General features: G+C 42.5%; 1 protein-coding gene across 4 annotated transcripts in view; it reads right to left on the reverse strand.

The window, feature by feature from the left end:
- Nucleotides 1-20,627, reverse strand: part of PALM2AKAP2 (PALM2 and AKAP2 fusion) — a 271,234-nt gene that overhangs the window by 152,750 nt on the left and 97,857 nt on the right. For all 4 annotated transcript variants that reach the window (XM_074855287.1, XM_074855286.1, XM_074855285.1 and 1 more), the window contains exons 4-5: nt 8,513-8,627; nt 7,887-7,908 (exon numbers count right to left, since the gene is read on the reverse strand). In XM_074855287.1, the coding sequence (XP_074711388.1) occupies nt 7,887-7,908; nt 8,513-8,627 (137 nt within the window). The remainder of the gene's footprint in view (nt 1-7,886; nt 7,909-8,512; nt 8,628-20,627) is intronic.

The raw sequence follows: 20,627 nt of genomic DNA on the forward strand, positions 1-20,627 counted from the left end.
TTTAAAATGGGAGGAAGAGAGGAGAAGGTAAGGAACAAACCTAACGTGATACCCAGAATACGTGACATTTCAAATAGAGATATAAAAGCCTAAAAATGCTAGTGTTGACTGAATGGGATGAAAGGCCAGCTCTTTTGCACTGGTTGTTTCCGGTATTATTGAACCGGCATTTGGCTTTTTGTTCTTAAAGCTGAAATTTAGCTAATGAAATCACATATAGATACTGATAGGGTGCCCGCTGTGACTTTCAGTAGGTATTAAGCACCTTCCAGTTCTGAAGTGTCATCACTCATTAATAAATCATGAACTAGTAGAAAGTTGTCTTAAAGGAGTGACTTGTTTTACATTTCAATTTATGGTTGTTTAGTATAAAGTAAATATGTTCTTTAGAAGACACATTAAAGAAATTTACAAGTATTTACCAGGAGATGTTTTGTGGCTGAGTTAAACTTAACTAGATAGCAAATATTGTTCTGCTAGGATTCAGTGGCTGAGAAAGCAGAGCTCAGAGGAGAGATGTGCAAATAACTGACTTACAGTTCAGGCACCAAACCAAATTGAAAAAGAAAAAAAAAAAATTAAAAATCACTTTCTCTCCTATCAACCGGAAATGTTTTCAGTTTTGCATGGAACTGGTTAAATTTCTGTTCAAACATAAGATCCTATCTGGTTTGAAACAGAGCATTCTTCCTCCAAGGGTACTTTGCTGGTACAATGTATAATTCAAGTTGTTGATCCCTTGGTACGGCCTGGTTCATGTGTCAGGGTAGGAGGCAGAATCTGCCTTCCTTGGTGCCTCTTGATGTTATAAGCAGGTGAGATAGGAAGACCAGTGCAGACCATAAAAGTGAACTGGTGAATGGAGAGAGAAAATGAAATGTCCTGTTGTAGGCTGCTTGACTGCATCTGGTGGAGGGAGATACTTTCATCACATTCTCTATGGGCTAACACCTATCCCACAGGTAACCCCCTACACCTGGTGGCATCCTCAGCAAAGACATGATGTGCCACCTCTAATTCCACATTCTGCTCCTTTGGCTGGAATACTGGGTTCGGTACTAATGAAATGATTTTACCATCTTAGCAGCCTGCAGTGGCCACCAGTGCTGCTGGGTGCTGGAAGACAGTAATCACAGTCCCCATGGAGCACTGAAGGTGCAGGTGAGGAGGTCCCCTTTTCCCTTCCTGCATCAGAGGAGGATGGCACAGAGGCACAGTGCAAATTCATACCAGAAAGCCAAGAAGTTAGTATAAGTTTGCAACAGATGAATTTGAAAAAACACTCAGCCACGGAAATATTATTTTATTTCATACTTCAGTGGACAAATGGCAGTCTTGGCAAATGGGCTTTTATATTTTCAGTGGATACTGTTTCCCCAAAGTTTTTTTTATTTTCAGCAGTAGAGCCTAGGAGAAGTAACTGTTTAGGACATAGCTGACTGAGCAATGGCCAGCAACAGCTGCCTTCTTTTGTAGGGTTTCTTGACTCTGATGAGAAATTGGTACAATGCTTGGTGTTGTTATTCTGGGAAATATCACCAGCAAATGAGCCGGCCATTATTGCAAACGGAAGTAATTTCTCAGAAGAAAGAAATGGGGACTGTGTTTCTGGACCAGAACAAGAAGGCACTTTGTGTTCTGGAAATGGCAGAAATCTAGTAAGTATTCACCCTGTAGAGTGTACTGCTGGAACAGTAGTTTCAGTACACATTCATCCAGTGACTTGAGTGACAGACCTATCTGTCCCCACGTGGGTGTAATCAATGCAGACTTGTGCTGCTTAGCTAATCATCCTTACTTATTTTGCAGTTCATAGAATAAACAGGCACGGTTAGGGTGCAGTTCTCCTCTCTAGGCAGTGCAGAAGGCAAAATCCTTTGCAAGTGTTTGTTTTTCCCAAGTGCCTGTACAGGGAACTGAGCTGCCCATCTTGGCAGATAGCACCGCTGACATCTAGCAGTAAGCAAGATCAGTTGTACAGCTTGATGATGAAGTTCTCACTTTGATGGTGTACATGTCTGTGGACCTTAGTAAGTTGGGGTTTTTTTGCCTCCTGTATTAGGAGATAATACCTAGGTAAGTGTTAGGTGTCATTAATATCAACTCAATTTTACAAGGAGCGGAAGAGATGCAAATTAGCATTTCATTCACCTGAGAAGACAGAACATAAATTAAAGCATTTGAACTGACTGCATTCAGTACCTTAATTTCAACCTTTGATGAGTTATTAATATCTAAGGATGCCATAAAGCATGTCTTGTGGCTTTTTGTACCACTTACAACGTACTGTGTTGCAGGACTATGGCACTCTTCCACATTATCAGACAAGTGCTTGGGAAAATATGTGGGGCAAGATAATCCTCCAAGGGTGCTTACACAAAATTAAACCTTCAGAACTGCTCAGAATAGCTCCCACGCAGAGGCTTGTGGCCAAATGTCAGATGAGCTCATTTTCCAAGGGCTGGATTATCCTTAAAAAGTCTGACTACTTCTAAAATTAGTGGTAGGTCTTCTGCAAATACTGGCTCCTGGGGCAGGGCTGTTCCACCTGCAAAGTCCTCTGGGGCTCCACAGGGCTATATCAGAGGGAACAGAGATTATGACCCTCCCACCATGTTTGTAAGACCATGAATGGAGGTTTAAGCAGGAAGCTTTGCTACAAGCCTGACTCTGATTTAGTGAATCATGCTTTAAACTAATGAATTTAGGAGGTAGGTTCCACAGCTGATACCTGTATATACTTAAGCAACAGGGTGGATGGGTGTACCTACCAGAGCAGTAAGGAACATGCCCCAACCCTTTCCAAAGGCAAGAACCCTAAGTTCAGCCACCTCAAGTGCATGTATGACAATGTATGTAATCTGAGCAACAAGCAGAGGAACTAGAGTTCTGTGCCCAGTCTGAGAGATGTTATAGGAATCACAGAAACTTGTTGGGAAAACTCACATAATGGGAAAACCACAATGGATGGCTACACTTTCAGAAAGATAGGAAGGGAAGAAGAGGAGGTGGAGTTGCACTTTATGTGAAAGAGAAATTTTATAGAGGAGAGCTCTGGAGACCATGACAGTTCTAACAGTTCTACTGAATGAATGTCTTTGGATCAAGATCAGAGGGATCATCACCAAAGGAGACCTTATGTTAGGTATCTGTTACTGACCTCCCAATCAGGATGATGAAGCCAACAAAACCTTACTTTTGCTGCTCAGGGAAGTCTCTGGCCAACAGAACCTGGTCCTCATGAGTGGCTTCAGTTACCCAGACTGGGTAACTGGTTGGAAAAAAAATAAAATTCATGCACAAGCCATCCATCAGGTTCCTGGAATGCAGTGAGGACTGCTTCCTGCTATAGATGCTGGACATGTTGACTAGGAGTAGCACATTGCTAGGTTTACTGCTCACAAACTGAGAAGACTTACTTGACAACATAATTAGCAATGATAGCATTGGATACAGTGACCAAAACATTATGGAGTTTAAGATCCTGCTGAGCACACCGAAGACCAGTAGTAGGATGAAGACCCCAAATTTTAGAAGAGCCAACTTTAATATGCTCAGAGCCCAGCTGTGAGGGATTCCATGGGAAGCATCCATGGAGGGCAAACGAGCTTGTGAGTACTGAAAGTTGTTCAAGAATAGTCTCCTGGAAGCACAAGAACAGTCCATCCTCTACAAAAACAAAGGAAGAAGGATGAACAAAAGACCACCATGGCTTAACAATGAGGTTTCAAGTGTAATTAAAAGCAAAAAAGAAGCATACTGGCTATGGCAAGGCAGCCAAATAGCCATTGAGGACTACAAGAACCTTGCTAGGGCATGCAGAGATGCAGTCAGGAAGGCTAAGGCTCAGCTAGAACTGAAATTGGCCAAAGATGTCAAGTGCAACAAGAAAGGGTTCTTCAGATTTGTGAACAGTAAGCAGAAGCACAGGGAAGACATAGGCCCATTACTGAATAGGGCAGGGAACTAGTCACTAACAATGCTAACAAGGCAGATGTTCTCAATACCTTCTTTGCCTCTGTCCTTACTGGTGTAGCTGGACCCCAGATCACAAGATCAAGTAGCTATTACAACTCATGTGGTGACCCACCAGTAGTGGAGGAAGGGCTGGTCTGCGGCCTCTCACAAGAAATCAACCCACATAAATCCATGGGTCTGATTGGAATCAACCCCAGAGTATTAAGAGAAGTGGCTGACATTGTTGCAAGAAGACTATAATATTTGAAAGTCATGAATATCAGGATGTCCCTGATGACTGGAAGAGGGAAAATGTTATACCCATCTACAGGAAGGCACTAAAAGAGGACCCAGGAAACTAGAAGACCATTGGTCTTACTTCATTCCTTGGGAAAGCGATGGACTGAGTCCTCCCTAGAAAACTATTACAAACCAAATGAAGCAGGTGATTGAGAAAGGCCAGCGTGGATTTACCAAGGGAAAATCATGACAGACTAACCTGATTGTCTTCTACAACAAAATAACACCTTCTGTTGACCTGGGGAGAGCAGTGGATGTTGTTTACTTGGACTTCAGCAAAACTTTTGACACTGTTTCCCACAGCCTTCTCCCGGACAAACTGGCAAGATACAGATTGGATGAGTGGTCTGTGAGGTGGATGGGAAATTGGCTAACAGGCTGCACTCAGAGGGTGGTGATCAATGTTTTTTGCTCAGGTGACCAGAGGTGCTGTAATTGTGGCAGCCATAGATGCAGATCAAATTAAAAAGTTACTTAAAACCTACAACTAAAAAACAATTGCTGATGAGTTTTTACAGGACACATGAAAAGTGGTCTACAAAGATCTGTACTTGACTCCTCTGAGGACATGCTTGTCTGTTTTGCTGTTGGGCTGTACAGATGTTCAGGATCAGAGGACAGAAAACCTGAAAACTGTCTAAGCCATGTGCTGGGAACTATACAGTCCAGACCAGGTTTCCAGAGCCACATCTTTGCCAAATGTATGCTAATACATACCAAATTCAAACAGAGGTCTGTGCAAACTGTAGTTACTGTAATAGTGGCTTCTGTATGTTGGCTGAAGTAGCAACATGTAGTTTGTGTACAGATGGCCAAAGACCGTAAAGGACAAATTTACCCCTGAGGCAAATTCAACAGACAAGGGAGTTACATCAGATCTTAATGTGGCTTTTATTTTATATATACATTGAGCCATAAACATACACATACAGAGTAAGAGCTCTCTCTCCTTCCCAGCTGTTCACAATGCATGCAGCATAGCACTACAGCATGCCTGGTTCTGACTGCAGCTGTGAGCAGCAACAAATTATGTCATTCCTAGCATCATCTCAGGCCTAATTTAATGGAGAGCTTGTCAGTGACAAGCCACCAAGTTGCTGGCAGAAGCATGACTGCAGGTGACAGGGCCACAGCCCTGAGCCTTAGCACTTCTGCTCTGCTTTCTCTTGCGTGGTAATCTACGAAGACAAGTGTGTTTGTACACTGGAAAATGTGGGATTTATGGTTTTTGTGCCTGGATCACTTCAAGCTCAGAAATGCTCATTGACAAAACCAGCTGTTTTCTGGGAAGGGTGGGAAGGACACAGAGAGTCACTTTATCAGCCACTGGCACTACCACCACTTCTCCCCTTCCCTTGCAGCCTTCATCTAGACCCCTCTGGGCTTTCTGCACACTCAAAACCTCCATCACCACCGCATATACGGCACAAAAACATGCGCAGGGACACAATGGTGAGATAAATCACTTTCTGTACTGTCATCGCATTTAGAATAAAGGGAAGGATGGACAGAGAGCAAACTAAGGTGAGGCTTATGGACTTGAAGTCTTTCAGGATATTACATCAATTGAAGAAATTACCCCAACAGGTCAGTGTTGGTTTGTGTATGTGTTTTACACAGCCTTCCCATGTTACCCAGTGGCTCCTACCATCTTCCCCTGCAGTGTGTTACAGACAGTTGCCAGATGACTGATCTGCTACAACAAAGCAAGTCCTACAAGTTTTTGAAGGAAGGAAAAATCTATGGTACCAAAGTCCTCGCAGTTAGCTATCTATGTGTTTTCTTCCTCCTCTGATCAGTAACCCTCACAGACTGTTGTCAGAAAGAAAACAGAGGACCTGCTAGTCTTTCACCATGTGAAGATGTGTGGTCACATAGTGCCCCCAGTGGCAGGGCTAACAGGACAGCTTGCAGCCTTGGTCATCCCTAGAGGTGCAGAGTATGGTACTGCTTAGAGGATGACCCGGGCCTGCCTCAGCCCACAGAGAGCAGCTGATGAGAGGAAGAAACAAGATATATATAGAGAGAGCAAGTGGCCTGAAAGAGAAGAGGCACCAGTTAACGCCTTTACTCCCTGTTCCCTCGGCTTGCACATTTATTCCTGAGGCACTCTCTTCTCTTTGGCATAATTTTGCAGTTTTCTGTTACTCTTCAGAAATCACGAGCTGTCTTTGCTTCTGGCTCAGTCTGTGAGGGAGGGATTAAGTGAAACTAGGCAAAATCTGGAGATCAGTGAGGCTCCTCTTGAACCCAATGAAATACTACATTGCTACAAGAAAATACCTTTGAGGAAACTACTGCTTCATAGTTACTACCTGGGGCTTCCTTTCATTCCCCTTTTATCACAACATGTGTGAAAAGGCAGGCTGGAGTCATAAAAGCTCCTGCACACTTTGGGTACTAATTCCTTTAGGCACTATTCCTCTTTTGGAAACTTACCAACAACCATGGTGAAACTTTGCATAGGTACAAAATACTTGCCATTCTGGATCTTTATGTACTTTGTGGTAGCCAATTTCAGACGCTCCAGGAGGAAGGAAGAGTAAGTTCTTACCATGGAGCATGGAACTTTTTTTTTTTTTTTTAACAATGGGTTTTAATGTAAGATTTGAATTATATTGCTAACAGAAGTGAAAATTTCTGAAGTAGATCTTCGAGTTAAAAAGAAAACCCTCTTACTAAGTAATATTAATCACCTCAGAAAGACAGCTTCAAGTCAGCTCATATACTAAAGTTACTCACATACTACATATTAACCTTCCATTGTGTCCCCGTGCTTTAATGTTAGGATCATCCTACATATTCCTCATCCGTACTCACAGTACAGCTGGGTATGACTTTGTCAGCAGCTGGAGGAGCTACTATTGACCTCAGTATTTTGAATCTTGTCAGTTCAAAGACATGTACAGAGAATGAGTGTCTGGAGCACAGATTTCTCTGCAGATGGATCATCATGATATCCTTCCTGGGTCCTAAGGGTCCTGGAGAGGCACTACAAGGGTCTCTCTAGCTTCCTGGGAACCAACCATATTATTTGCTCACTCAAACACCTAAATATATTTATAACTCATTATTTAGACTGATCACACACAGTGTGACACTGAGTTCATAAACTAGGAATTACTACATTCTCATCCACCCATGCAAGTTTTCCTGTTGTAAGAATCATCGCGCAAAGAATATCGTTCATCAGCGAAGTAATCTAATGTTAATAATTGTTCCTGTATATTAGGAATAGTCCTCATTGTATTTAACTGTTTATTAACAGAGCATGAGCACATACAGTGGAGAAGATTGAGCACAGAGAGGTGAAAAGGAGTCTGCAATACGGGGCTATCATGGTGAAAGGAGTCAATAACATAGAAGTTGTATGATGTCTGTTTTAAGTCATCCATGCTGGTTTTACCCTTGTGTGCACATAAGAAGAGGTGGAGCTCTGCCAGAGGAATAGTGTTTCACCACAGTAATGACGTTTGTGCTTGCACTATAACAATACCAAAGAAAAAGGTAATGACTCTTGCAATAAATCAGAAACATACAATGAAGAGAACCCCCACTCTGTAAACCTTTGCAACAAAGCTATAGTAATAACTCTTGTTAAAAGCAAAGCATAATAAAAAGGCACTTACCACCATCCTGTGGTGAGAAACTCTGTGAAGGGAAAAAATAAGATGTTTGGTTAAACCTTTCATATTTTGGGTATAATTTGTGTGAAGTCTTGATTTTTATGCTAGGCTTGCTTTTATGGTTGTCTGTAATTTTTAAATTGGTAACTGGGGATGCAGCTCCTCAGGTTTAGGTGCCATTAGAGGCTGAGGGACAGGGTGTAACTAAAAGGAGAACACTGCTGTTTCTTGCAGGCTGTAATGTTCAGAAGCTGTGTTTTTGGTGAGTGATACTATTTCTGGGTGCCACTGTGAGCAGGGAAGTTTGAGATGCCTTTCAGGATCCTGCTGACATCTTTCAGTGGGGCTGAAAGCTCACATTGTTTCCCTACAGATAAGCTAGAGAGATAATCTCTGAACTTCCTCTTCAAAAAAAGCTAGAGGGGGAAGGGGAAATCCAAATAACCCAACCAAAGTCGATCTGACACCCCTGTATCTTTTCTAGTCCTGTTCATCCTGGTTTGAGCTACATGCTCTGCAACTGTCCTCAATCTTCCCATAAGTGCATGAATTATAACTGCTGCTTTCAGTCTACTTCACTAAGAGTCTACCTTGATTTCAATCTGTGCCTGGGTGTCTTTTTTAAATACCTTTTGCAAGTTGTCGAAGGATTTCTCAGTCTCCTTTAGTTTCTCCAAAATGATTTGTTCTTTGGCAGATATTTGGGACTCCTCACTTTCTAATTTCTGTATTTCTTGTTCCAGCCTGTAGAAGACAGACAGACATGCACATACACACAAAAATAAAACATGTTAAAATTATTTCAATGAGCCCTAGTTTCCTAGGTATTTCAAATGTCATCAGGAACAACTTTCACTCTTATTATTCACACTGCTTTCCTAGTGCACGAGGGCCACATGAATTATTTGTAAAACAGACAGAACTAATTAAAAGAAAAACAGTAATCTTCTTATCCACTTCTGCAAAAGCATGTACAGATTAACTAAAAATATACCTTGGTATCACTTCACCCCAACTCCCGTAACATCTTTCAGATATGCACATTCATTTTAGAAATCACAGTATGGGATATAACCATGAATATGCAGCAATAATTAGAGGAATAGGTGTCTTCTAATGCTTCCGCACTCCAGACAATGAAACTGGAAGCAGTTGTTGGAAGCTGGCAGTCAAACAGTTGTGTTAGGAGTTTCTCTTGAACCAGTACTTTGCCCACTCCTGACAATAACACTTTGTGATATCCATCCATGCTTTCTGCTGTTGCAGCATGATACTGGGTAATAAAATACACAGGCTGCTCAGAAAATACACCAGTTTTGCTAGGTAGTAAACATTCAGCACTCTTGTTTCTCTTGTTGAGACCTAATGGCACTCACTCCTTAAGGTGTTTTGCTTGTGATTTGGGATACACTTTAATCAGGGTTAGATTCTCCATTACTTTAACTCTAACCTCCTTTTATTGCCATGATTTATGTAGGTGAAGGAATATTCCCTTTTTCTCTCTCTCTATTTTTATATATATCACCATATTTATTTTCTCACTTTTGAACAACAGAAAAATCTGTAATATAAGCTAAGATGAACACTTTTGAACACGGATAGTTACCTAAAACTCCTGTTGTCTATAGAAAGAGCTGTAGCTGTTCACAGCTTTTTGGACCATATTCTTTTGACCACAACAGATCAGCATCACCCAGTACTTTTCTTACCCATGGCTGTTTGCTTCTGCCTTTCTGCCACCACGTCTTAAGTGAAGGATCAGGGCACTGATCCAAGCTAGTGGGACATATTTTTTTCTCTTACCCAGCCCTGCTCAGCACAAGATTTCATTAATGCTTGTTCAATCACAAGGCAGAGGGCAAGGAGAAGGTGATAGTGAGCAGGTAGGGAGAAGGGAGGGAGGGATTGCTCCTTTCAGGGACTTGACAGATTGAGTTGCTTGTGAAATTCCTGTACCTAAATAGAGATGCAGTGATCTAACTTAAGGAACCCACCTGGGAAATTTTTCCCCACTTTTTAATTGTGCAAGGATGCACAATTGTGTGGCACTCGCTGATAACACTTTTCATTAGAGGGAGTCAAAATTGTCACAGCCTCAAGTTGTTGAAGATGGAAAAAGGGAGAGTTTGCTCCCCTGCAGTATGCAAATAGTTAATACTCACCAATTTGTGGTGGTTTGTTGAACCACCATTTTTCTCTTAAAGGCAAGCCCCTCATCTCCAAGTTTAAATGGCTTAATTGCAGTGTTTTTACAAGGAACTGTTGGAAAATACTGCTCCAAACCACTTAATGTTTTCTCAAAATTAATACAAAAACTTAAAAAATGCAAAATATTTTGAAACAAAATCTTTTGTTCTGCTGAAATGGAACAATTTGATACAGGACGAATTTTCCCCCTCATGCTATGATTCAGGGAGAAAGCTTTCAAAAAATACTGTTTCATCTTGACTTTTCTTCCTAGGAAATTTTTAAAAATACCTAGTGAAATGAAAAAATCATTTGTCACTGAGGTCAGCCATTGCCCTGCTCGTACTTAATGAGTTTAGAAGTCAACACAAAGGTGGCTTCTTTTCCTTCCCTATCCCTGGAAACAATTAGTAGATCCACATACATTTATACCTTGTTGATAAAGACATTTGAAATATTCTGCTGTGCTGTCTGGTGAAATTACATTGTGAAGCTGGGAGACTTGGGGTTTACTAGTATGTTCTTTTTCTTCCCAAGTGAATCACTAAGCAGCATTTTCAGGATACATATTCTGTAGCCTGGTACATTTTCCTAACTATATGATCCAGTAAGAGACTGAAAAATGGGAGTGCGTAGAAGTCAGCAACAACAAAACACAGAGGAAGAAAGTAGTCCTTTTTCTTTCAAATGAACTGGATATTAGTTAATTTATGACAATGAAAACACTATGAGTACATGTAATGTGAGGCAACTCATTTGATGTGAGTAAGGTTCTAAACAGGTAGCCTCCTTGTAATTTGGGGTTATCATAAGTCACCATTTTTTGTGCACCAGCTCAAAACTGTAGAAGGTTTGTCATGAATTGTTTTGTCTTTCAGTGAAAGTTTGCTTCTAATGCATGCAGATGTGCTCTTGCACACGCAGGCCTAATCATTGATTTGATTTATATTTTCTTACTTTCTGGCTACTTGCTCTTTTGTTTTTACTTGTTTACTCCTCTTTTATCCTCCCCTCTTGGTTCACTTCCTTGGTTTCTGCTTTCTTAGTGCCAGCCTATCCTCACCATTAAAACAAGTTGGACAGATGCAACATTGTTACTCTATTTTGCAAGACATTTTGTTGTGAGGGTTTTCTGTTGCTTGGTTGTTTTTTTCTTCCCCCCCCCCCGGATCCTTTCTTCAGTTCCTTTTAGAAGCAGTATTAACAACAACTTACTAAAGAGGAAAGGGGTGGAGACACAGCTGCCAGGATTTAGAAACATGGGTGAAGCTGGTAGGGACACAGATTTCCTATGTGACATTAAGAATGTATACAAACTCATAGGTGCAAACCGCCCTTTTCCCACTGAAATCAGATTGAGAATCTCCCAGGCTCTGTGTGGGTCTGAATTCCTAATTGTGGCAGGAAAAATACGGATCATTCAGCCTGAATGTTCTTGTTAGATAGCACAGGAGTCATATACCAAGCATTACTACCCATAGGAAGTTGCCTGATACCTTTTTGCTTAATTTTATATCATCTGTACCGTCTAGGCTTAAAGGCTGAGGTAATGCTGCTGAGGTACTGAGGTAACGGAAATACTCAAGGGCACAGTTTCCATGTGAGCTGTTGTATACATTCATCAGTAAACCATCTGGGCACCACAGACCTCACTGGAAAATTTGGACTTTCTTTGGGCTGCCTTTTTACAGCAGTTCAAAAACTAAAACCATAATGCAAACCAAAGGCTGTTTTGCATGCTGTATTTTTTAGTGAGCTTCGTATCATCAGAACTGCTGCGTGATAAGGAGAACTGCCTGCTTTTTCGGTAACAAGATACAACAGAGGCATGCAAATTTGGGCCGCATTAATATCACACCTATTTCAAGCAACATGCCATATAATGGCTTAAACAGTAATAAATCCATTCAGAGTGCACATGTACACATACATGCATATACAAAGTGCTTACATTCTTCCTGTGTAGACCTGTTAAATATTGAATAACATCCTTTTCTTCTAGCCCAGTTTAAAAAGGACGTGCTTTAATTGTCATTTGACACCTGGCAAGGAAACCTTCTAATTCCCTTGTTCCTGGCTTCTTAACAGATTTCAGGCTGGTGTTTGAAAGACGGCAATAAAGCCAATTAAATAAACAACTACAGTATCTGGAGTACTGTAGGGGAAAAAAAAAAGACAAAAAACGGAGATCCAGATGATGTAGAAGTAGTGTAAAACAGACTGTTAGTATTGCTGCTCATTGGCCTAAGAGTTATCTGATCACTGGGATTTGCTAAATGGTCAGCCATGAGATCAGACCATGATGCTTCTTCCAGCTGGGGCTTGAAAATTCCCAGTGATGGGGGAAAAAAATAAAGTTCTAAGGCTACTTGCAGCCTTTCTCTTTTATAGCCTGTAGCTATCAGACATCACGCCCTGCAAAATTCAGACCAGAACCATTCAATAATGCAGGGGAAGAGGATGAACCAGACTGCTAAAGGAAGTCTGGACCGTGTGTTTGGTGGGATTTTGACCTAAGCAGGTGGTCACACGAGTGTAGGCCAGGCTGACAGTGCAGTTTCTGAGAGGACTGCAGGTGGACGCAGCGAATGAAACCTCCTGCAGAGATGCTGAGATCAGGGACCACAGGAGCTGTCAGGCGGCACAGAAGACTTTAATTTAGGTGACAAGAAGGGGAGTTAAGAAGGGACATCTAAGAGGTTAAGATGCAGAAGGAGAGGTTTTGTACTGTGGTAGGTGTACATATGCATATATGTTTAGCACTCAGTATCCAGCAAACATTATGTTTGGATGGAGGGCTCTGTTTTGTGCTCCAGACTGAAGGTGATGAATGCGCTTTCTCTAGGTGAGGGATTTCCTCTGTTTTCCATGCTAAGAGGTTGAAATCCACAGACTTGGGCTGTCATTTTCCTCTCTGATGAAAGGCAGAGGCTGTTCTGACGCAAGGTACCTTTACCTTGAGCCCAGGAGGGACCCTGAGCAGGATCCTGCAGGGCACTCACACAACTGGTGCAGAGTCACTCTACTTTGCAACAGCAGCACACAAATCTCAAGTAAGCAGAACTATGCCTGAAAAAAACAGCCTTCTCTATCCAGCTAATTAGCTCTGGCAGGCACATGATTTCTAGAGATACCTACATTTGGCTCAGCAGTGTTTTGTTTTTCAGGGTGGGATGGTAACAGCATTATAAACAGGGAAAACAGCTGCAGGTTTATGGACCAGTTTCTTTAGCCTGTACTAACTCTGCATGCTGGGTTGCACCTGAGAAATACTCATGTCATTTCTGCAATGAAGATAGAAATGTAATAGAAGTTATGACTGCAGCATACACACTGACATGCCAGTGGAAAAAAGAACATTCATCAGCACTAACAAGGAAAATATACAAGCATTCAGAATTTAAGAGGAAAACAGGAAAGACCTAATCAGAGTAAACACTCAAAAGGAAAAAGTGACGGATGCATATGTACAGTGGGGGACAACTCAGCTGTAAACTGATTATTTTGCCATTGCTTGACTGACGCCCTAAAAAAAAAACTGATATAAAAAACATGAAGAAGACATGGGCCTTCTAAGTAGTTAGTGTCAGGTCTCTCAGAGCTGAACGTCCTGAAGTGTTACAGATGGTATTAAAATGACAGATTCACAAGCAGAGACCTGCAACAAACCCCTCTGTTGCTCACTAAACAGAAAGTAAAACACCAAATTTAGGGATAGCTGGTCTTGCCTGTAAGGATGAAATTGATCTCTGCATAAACTCTATGTTCATCTCAAGGACCTTGCCCTCACAAAGCTTTTGACCACACTGCAAAACCAGAAACTGAAAGTTCATATGCAGGGTCCACGCTTCTGCGAGCACAGAGCCATGTGTCTTTTCTCACAGTGCAAAAGAACACTGGCAAAAATACTCCACCCCATGGGCTTCTCATTCCCACTTCTTGGTCACTGTAAAGGTTTTTTGGGCAGCAGGGTACCTGTTATCTCACCCAGGTTTTAGAATAACCTTGGAAAATGAACTGGAAAGGGGAAAGATAAAGGGATTCCCATGCAAGATGTCTAAGTCTTGCGTTTAGGTTCTTTAAACCAGCACAACTGGAGGAGCTATGGGGAACTGTACCCGAAATCCCAGTCCAGCATCTCAGCCCTTGACATGCTTCCTGTACCTGTATCAACTGTCAAGCACCAGCAACCTGGCTGTAAACTAACATGCTTAAGAAACTGGAGCTGAAACCTAAATGCCACAGCCATGAACAGTGCCCTTCATCTGCTGTAGGGGAGGGGGAAATCACTAACACTTGGTTTAGTTTCCATATTGGCTTAGTTTTCTTAGAAAACACTGGCAGTTGTGCCAAAGCCAGTTGGACGATTTGTGGATGTCACTGTATATTGACACACAGCCAGTGCTGATGGCAAAAAACCTGCTCAACTGCAGGTCTGTTGCAGGATCTGAAATGAGATTCCAGAGCTGAGTAATTCAATGCCTCTTAGTTTAGTCTTTCTGCAGAGCTCATCCTTTTTGAACAGTTCACCCTCAAAGAGGAAAGCTGGCAGTGCACATCTTATGATTTCCAAAAGGCTGTTGTTTACAGAGTGCAGCTGATAATCAAGAGCAGCAAACTTAATTAGCATCTTTAAAAAGGCGAAACCTCCGTGACTTGAAAGACTGGGAATACATTATCACCAATCAATGCTTGGAAATGAGATTCAGCATGATTCTGAATGAGTTGCTCTGGTAATCTATATGAATCTTTCTGGATACACAGGAAGGGAAACCATTCCATTCACCAAGCAAAACTTACATCCCAGTACCAGCTGATGAACTTGGGAAGAGAGGAAAAACTCTGTAATTCCCTTTGCTGTTTGAAGTAATTGTGTATACATACACACATGCATAGAAAGAGCTGTATATTGGTATTTTGCATCTGCCTGGTTTAGGACCAGGTTAATCCCTGTTATGTTAGACATTTCAAGGCCAGCAAGTCAAGCAATGGCCACAGGATTTCTTGAGAGAAACATGATGAGGTGTAGAACCCAACAGTCATTACCCTGAGTTAGTTAGTAAAACATTGCCTGGTCCAGGTATAGAAGGCTTAGTGTCAGCATAATGCAGATGCTTTGACCCAGAACTGCAGAAGTTATATGACTGAGTCCCTTTTCTTGCCAAAACAACACTGTTTGTCTATTAATTTTTGTCAGTGTTTGCCTGATGCAGCATTAAATCTAAGCATGGGGACCTTCAGCACTCTCTGGGGTTACTCTTCCTCCAGCTGGAACCACTTTTTCATGACCTGCTTTTTCTCTGTTTTAGAAGGGTGTTATCTCATTCCAGTATCATCTCCTCATATCACCTTAACACAAAACTTCTTGGCCCTATGGCATTTACAGCCCACACTTATTTGTGGACTTTTACAAGTGTGAGCCTTCCAGGGCCAAGTTCTTGCAGTCTTCTTCAAATGGGAGATGTTTCCAGCCGAGGTGAGATTGGAACCTTAAAAACTTCCCACTGTCCCAGGAAAAGGCAGATCACTGACTGGAAGTCAGTGAATCACTATGCCTTGGATGCTTGCCCTGACAGTGGAGGAGCATATGGCTTGACCCTCCTTTGGGAAATGGAAGGAAAAAAAGAGAAAAAAAAAAAAGCCCTGGTCTGAACCCAGTCCCCTGGCCAGTGGCCAAAGAGGTGAAAGAGAGAAGAGTCCACTTATTTTCTCCCTGTTTGCTTGTACCAGAGTGTTTGGATCAGAAAGCTCCCATTTGTGCTCCTGCCCACACTTTAGGCAGGGCCTGGCAGATCTGACCGAGTCCCTTTATTTCCCTGACCAGCTGAGTAAAACCCTGACAGCTTAACCCACTCTGGCAGCATCTGGCTTTTGAATCATCCAGTTCTTGGAGCACTTGTGTTTAAAACAAATGGCACAGATGTCCTGATTTCTTGGCCCAGCCCTGTGAGATGAAAATGGATATTTAGGCTCTTCCTGGTGAAGCTGGGTTTTGTCTCTCCTCTTCACCATTGCTATCGTTTTCTTCTGCCCTCCCAGCCCAGAGAAAGGGCAAGCCTCCTGCCTCTGGAGCCTCTTGGTCCAGTGTCTAATAAAGTAAATGAAGTGAGAGGCACAACTGTTATAAAATGCTCAGGCTGCACAAAACATGCATCTTGCCGTGTCCAAACAGAGAGGGAGTCACACCAGACAATGTCCAAGACTTACACTGCAAGTACAGGGATGCATCATCTGTGGTTCATTGTTTGGCACCTGCTGGGATGGCAGGAGAAAGGTGGGGAAGATAAAAATAGCCATCTGAGAGAGGACATGTGCACTGTATTTTGTAATTGCAAGGTGAAGGTGCAAAGACTCAAGGAAGACATTGAACCCTGCAGAAACTTGCTTGCTCTCCCACAGCTTTAAGTAAACTTTGCAGGACGAGCACAGAAGAGTTGTACCTGGGATGCCTGAGGACACACAAGAGTACAAGGGACAAACATGCCCATGTGACTTGCTGTTGTGAAATTCTCTCCCCCTCCCACACTGTGCTTTGCTCCTACCGTTGAGGTGTACTTCAGGGGACAGGCTGGGCACTTTGAGCATGTGGTGTAGGCTCCAGGAAGGCCATAACAATTGTGGTGGGACTTGGTGTGGGAGGGCATGTGTTGCACGATGTGGTCCAGGGAAAGGAGGGTCGCAAGTGCAATTCCCCCCAGCATGAAGTCCTCATATACAGCAGCACACAGAGACTAGAAAAGCAACACAGGTGCAGCCAGCCCTGTGAAAAACAGTTTGCTGGCACACTGCAGCTATGCACATGAAAATTCATTTAGGTTTAGCAACAAATGCCAGCAGTTCAGCTGTACAGTGGACTGTGTTATTTATATCTTGGGAGAGGTCCAGGAAATAGAGGGAGAGCAACTGGGGGGTGACTGTTGTGCTCATTCTTCCATAGTGCAGCAGCGCTACCGCAGCGTCACCCAGGGTTAGTACGGATTTACAATCAAAACAAATGCATGACCTCATGCAGCACCCATACTGCAAGCTGCCAAGGAAGGAGGATTTTTTTGTGCAATTTCTATACATACTGGTATACTGGAGATACACATTCGGTTACCTAGCAACATTTACAGAGAAGGCAGGAAGCCTGGAAAAGGGTGTGAGTTTTATCTTCACCTTCTTTTGTAATGAAGGGAAGTAACAAAAAAAAGAAGCTACTAAAAGTATTTGCCCTGAAGAGATTTCAGGCTCCCATATACAGATTGGGAATACACTTTTTGTTCCTGATTTACAATGTCAGCTGAGAGATGAGCTGCTAAGGGTCATGGGGAGCTCAAGGCAGAGCATGAGCCACGGAAAAGGACCTGGGGGTGTTGATTGACAGCTGGCTGAATATGAGCCAGCAGTGTGCCCAGGTGGCCAAGAAGGCCAATAGCATCTTGGCTTGTATCAGAAATAGTGTGGCCAGCAGGATGAGGGAAGTGGTCATCCCGCTGTACTCAGCACTGGCAAGGCCACACCTTGAATACTGTGTTCAGTTTTGGGCCCCTCACTACAAGAAAGACATTGAGGTGCTGTAGCATGTCTAAAGAAGAGCACCGAAACTGGTGAAGGGTCTAGAGCGCAAGTCCCAAGTAAGTCATATTACAGAGCTAGCAACTGACTACATACAGCAGACAAGTATGTGCTGCTGGTTTTTCCCTTCTGAATTTTTTTCTGAACTGCATTTTTGCTCTCTTGCTCAGCTGGCAGTGACAAATCTTTCCACTTGTTTTGGGCCAAAGATTGTTGTGATTTTTTTTTTTTTCAATCTCAAGGATATAAATATTTTTGATGTAAATATTATTCTTCCTCTGATGTACCTATTACTTAGATTGCCTGGAATGGATGTTAATACAACACAGCAGTGGTTATATCAGTATTTGCTTGTTTCTGTGCAGTGCCACATGGCTCTTGGCAAACTCAAGATCTTCCTTAAGATAAATAGTGAAAAAAAAATCATGGACAGTTCTAATTTTCTGGCTGTGTTGATAAGACATAGAAGTTCTTTATTGTCACGAAGACGTGCACCAAAGTTTCACTCTGGGACTCATTGCAAGTGTTGCATTTCTTCTGAAGGAATTATTTGCAATGATGCACTGAGCTATACTGTAGTATCTCTGGTCATACTGTTCACACAAGGTGTCTAGCTGAACACCAGCAACAAAAAGCACAGTATTATCAGCCTACTGTAATGTCCGTTCAAGTCAGTTAGAAGATTAAGGGATGTTTAAGGAAAGTATATACTAGTTGATAATACATACGCTATATATATTACAGTCCAAGCCTCACCAGGAATACCTGAGAGCATACCTGAAAATTCTCCCATTTGTGGCTTTGCCCTAATGTATATGTAGATATGTTCACACTGAGTGAAAGACAAGTTTTTTCCTGGTAGGGTCTGCCTTTTTTTTTTTTTTTTCCTTATTGCTATTTCTTGTCTTCCTTGAATTCCTGCATGGGTTATTTCCACACTAGGCTCCAGATGAGTCCTCCTCTGCTGAGGCAGAGCACTGACTCCATCCAAAGTCAATGGCAGCTTGTTCCCTAATGCTCACAAACCAGGATTTCACTCCTTGCAGGTTTCCCATTTGGGATATTTTGAATCCCTCCCTGCCCCCATCATGCATGACTCTTAGCAATTTAGGAGCACATGCAAATGACTCCTTCGTATGGTGATCTGATCACCTCTGAAAAATTGCTGCAGTTATTTACTAGAAAAGCAGTGTTGTTAAAAATAGAAGTCATGGACTAGAGTTGTCTGTTTTATCCCTGCTGTAACCTCCAACAAATCACTTTGCCTGCATTTCCCCATCTTGATCCTATACATTTTGCCAATCCTATACAGTCTAATCATACATCAGACCATGCTTATCCTTGGTAGATCTGTTAGCTGATATTATTAATTATAATAGTCACTGCATATGTGAGGCTTCTATGATTTTGATTTGACTTGACTCAGATTTGCTGCTAATGACTGCATAGACTTTGTAATGGACTTCTGGTGCAAACAAGGCATTAGCTATTTGCTTTCGGCAGCAGTGGCTTAAAATGTGCTGTTTCAAGGAACATGGTACTTACAAGACTACCTGTTGGTGTAAGAAGTAAGTGCTGCCCAGTATCCAGCACTCTGACTTAAGGTACCCCATGTGACTGATTTAATATAGTCTGAGAATCATACTAAAAATGTCCCAGAGAATTCAGGCTGTTATACTGAAAATGTGAATCCCCAACCAAATATTATAATTGGTGTGATGACACCTTCCCTCCTGCATCCTGGCTGTCATGTGGCTGCTAAAGCCATGGACCATGGAAAGCTGCAACTTACAGGGATCCCATCTGCCTCCCTCAGACCTTTTTTAACAAACCTTTCCTTGTCTTTTGCACTGTGCTGTAGTCATGACTGCCTGAACCTGTAAGTACCCTCAGAAGCCCTTTACAAAGGAGTTAGATGGGTATGTGCAGCTGACAGTCAGCATGCCTCAGGCACTGAGCTTTATTAGGTCCTTTTAAAAATTCCCCATACTATGTGCCCCTCACAAATAAACAAATGCATTCCCCTGCACTGCTTGCCAAGAGTGACTTCGACAGCCGGGACAGAAAAAGAGCAGTGGGGCAGGAAGGGGAACACCCAGTAGGAGACATTACTTGTTTTGTTTGTTTCTTGATGCAAACAGTTTCTTGAATTGGAGCTTTGCAAATCCGTCCACTTCTGTCATTCACTTACAGGAACTCACAGTTCATTTCTCCAGGGTGAAGGCTGATGAGAGGCAAGGAATGTGTCCTGTGGGAATGGACAAACTCTCCACTGAGAGCAACAAGGGATGCATCAAGCTGCTGCTGCCCTGAGCATGCTGACAGCAGCATCCTGATCCTGCTTCATCCATCTGATCTACCTTAGGGCTTTTATGTTGTGTTCGTTTATTTATTTGTTCTTGGCAGCAAGTGTCCCTGCACTCCAGAAAGTGCTGGAACAAACACGGCTTCACCGAGGAGAGGTTTTGCCCTGGTGGGATAACTGCAAGGTTATCTGAAGTGCTCCTGCTGAGGCAAATCAAGCCAATCAGGAAGCCTCCAGAAACGTGGGCTGTGCTCGGTTTGTTGTTTCCACCCTTAGACATTTCCTGCTATTGTTCTTGTCGTTTTCTCTTGAGTGTCCACTGGGCTCGTGGGTGGTGCTGGCAAGTCTTTCTGGGGAGGCCTCCGGTCCTCTTGGGCACATGGAGAGCTCTGTGCTGTTCCTTTCACAGACTCCCAGCACAAATTTCCAGCATACAAGTGCAGGGAAGGTGGGGCTGTGGTGGTAAACTACATCTCACTGAGCAAAGAAAGTGCCTTTTCCTGCTGGCTGTGTTCAGCTGGGCAAGAATGAAATCATGCCACAAAATGATGAATGAATTTTAGCTCAAGAAATTCCTCACCACTCAAGGAGAAGCAGAAGGTGGGTGGGTAGACGCAGTAAGTCCACAGCATCCTGGGATTCATTGAGAGTTGTGGAAAGCTGGGGAAATACTAACTGTACTCTAGAAATCGACT

The sequence above is a fragment of the Strix uralensis genome, chromosome Z (assembly GCF_047716275.1).
Source record: "Strix uralensis isolate ZFMK-TIS-50842 chromosome Z, bStrUra1, whole genome shotgun sequence".
NCBI classification, from domain to species: Eukaryota; Metazoa; Chordata; class Aves; order Strigiformes; family Strigidae; genus Strix; species Strix uralensis.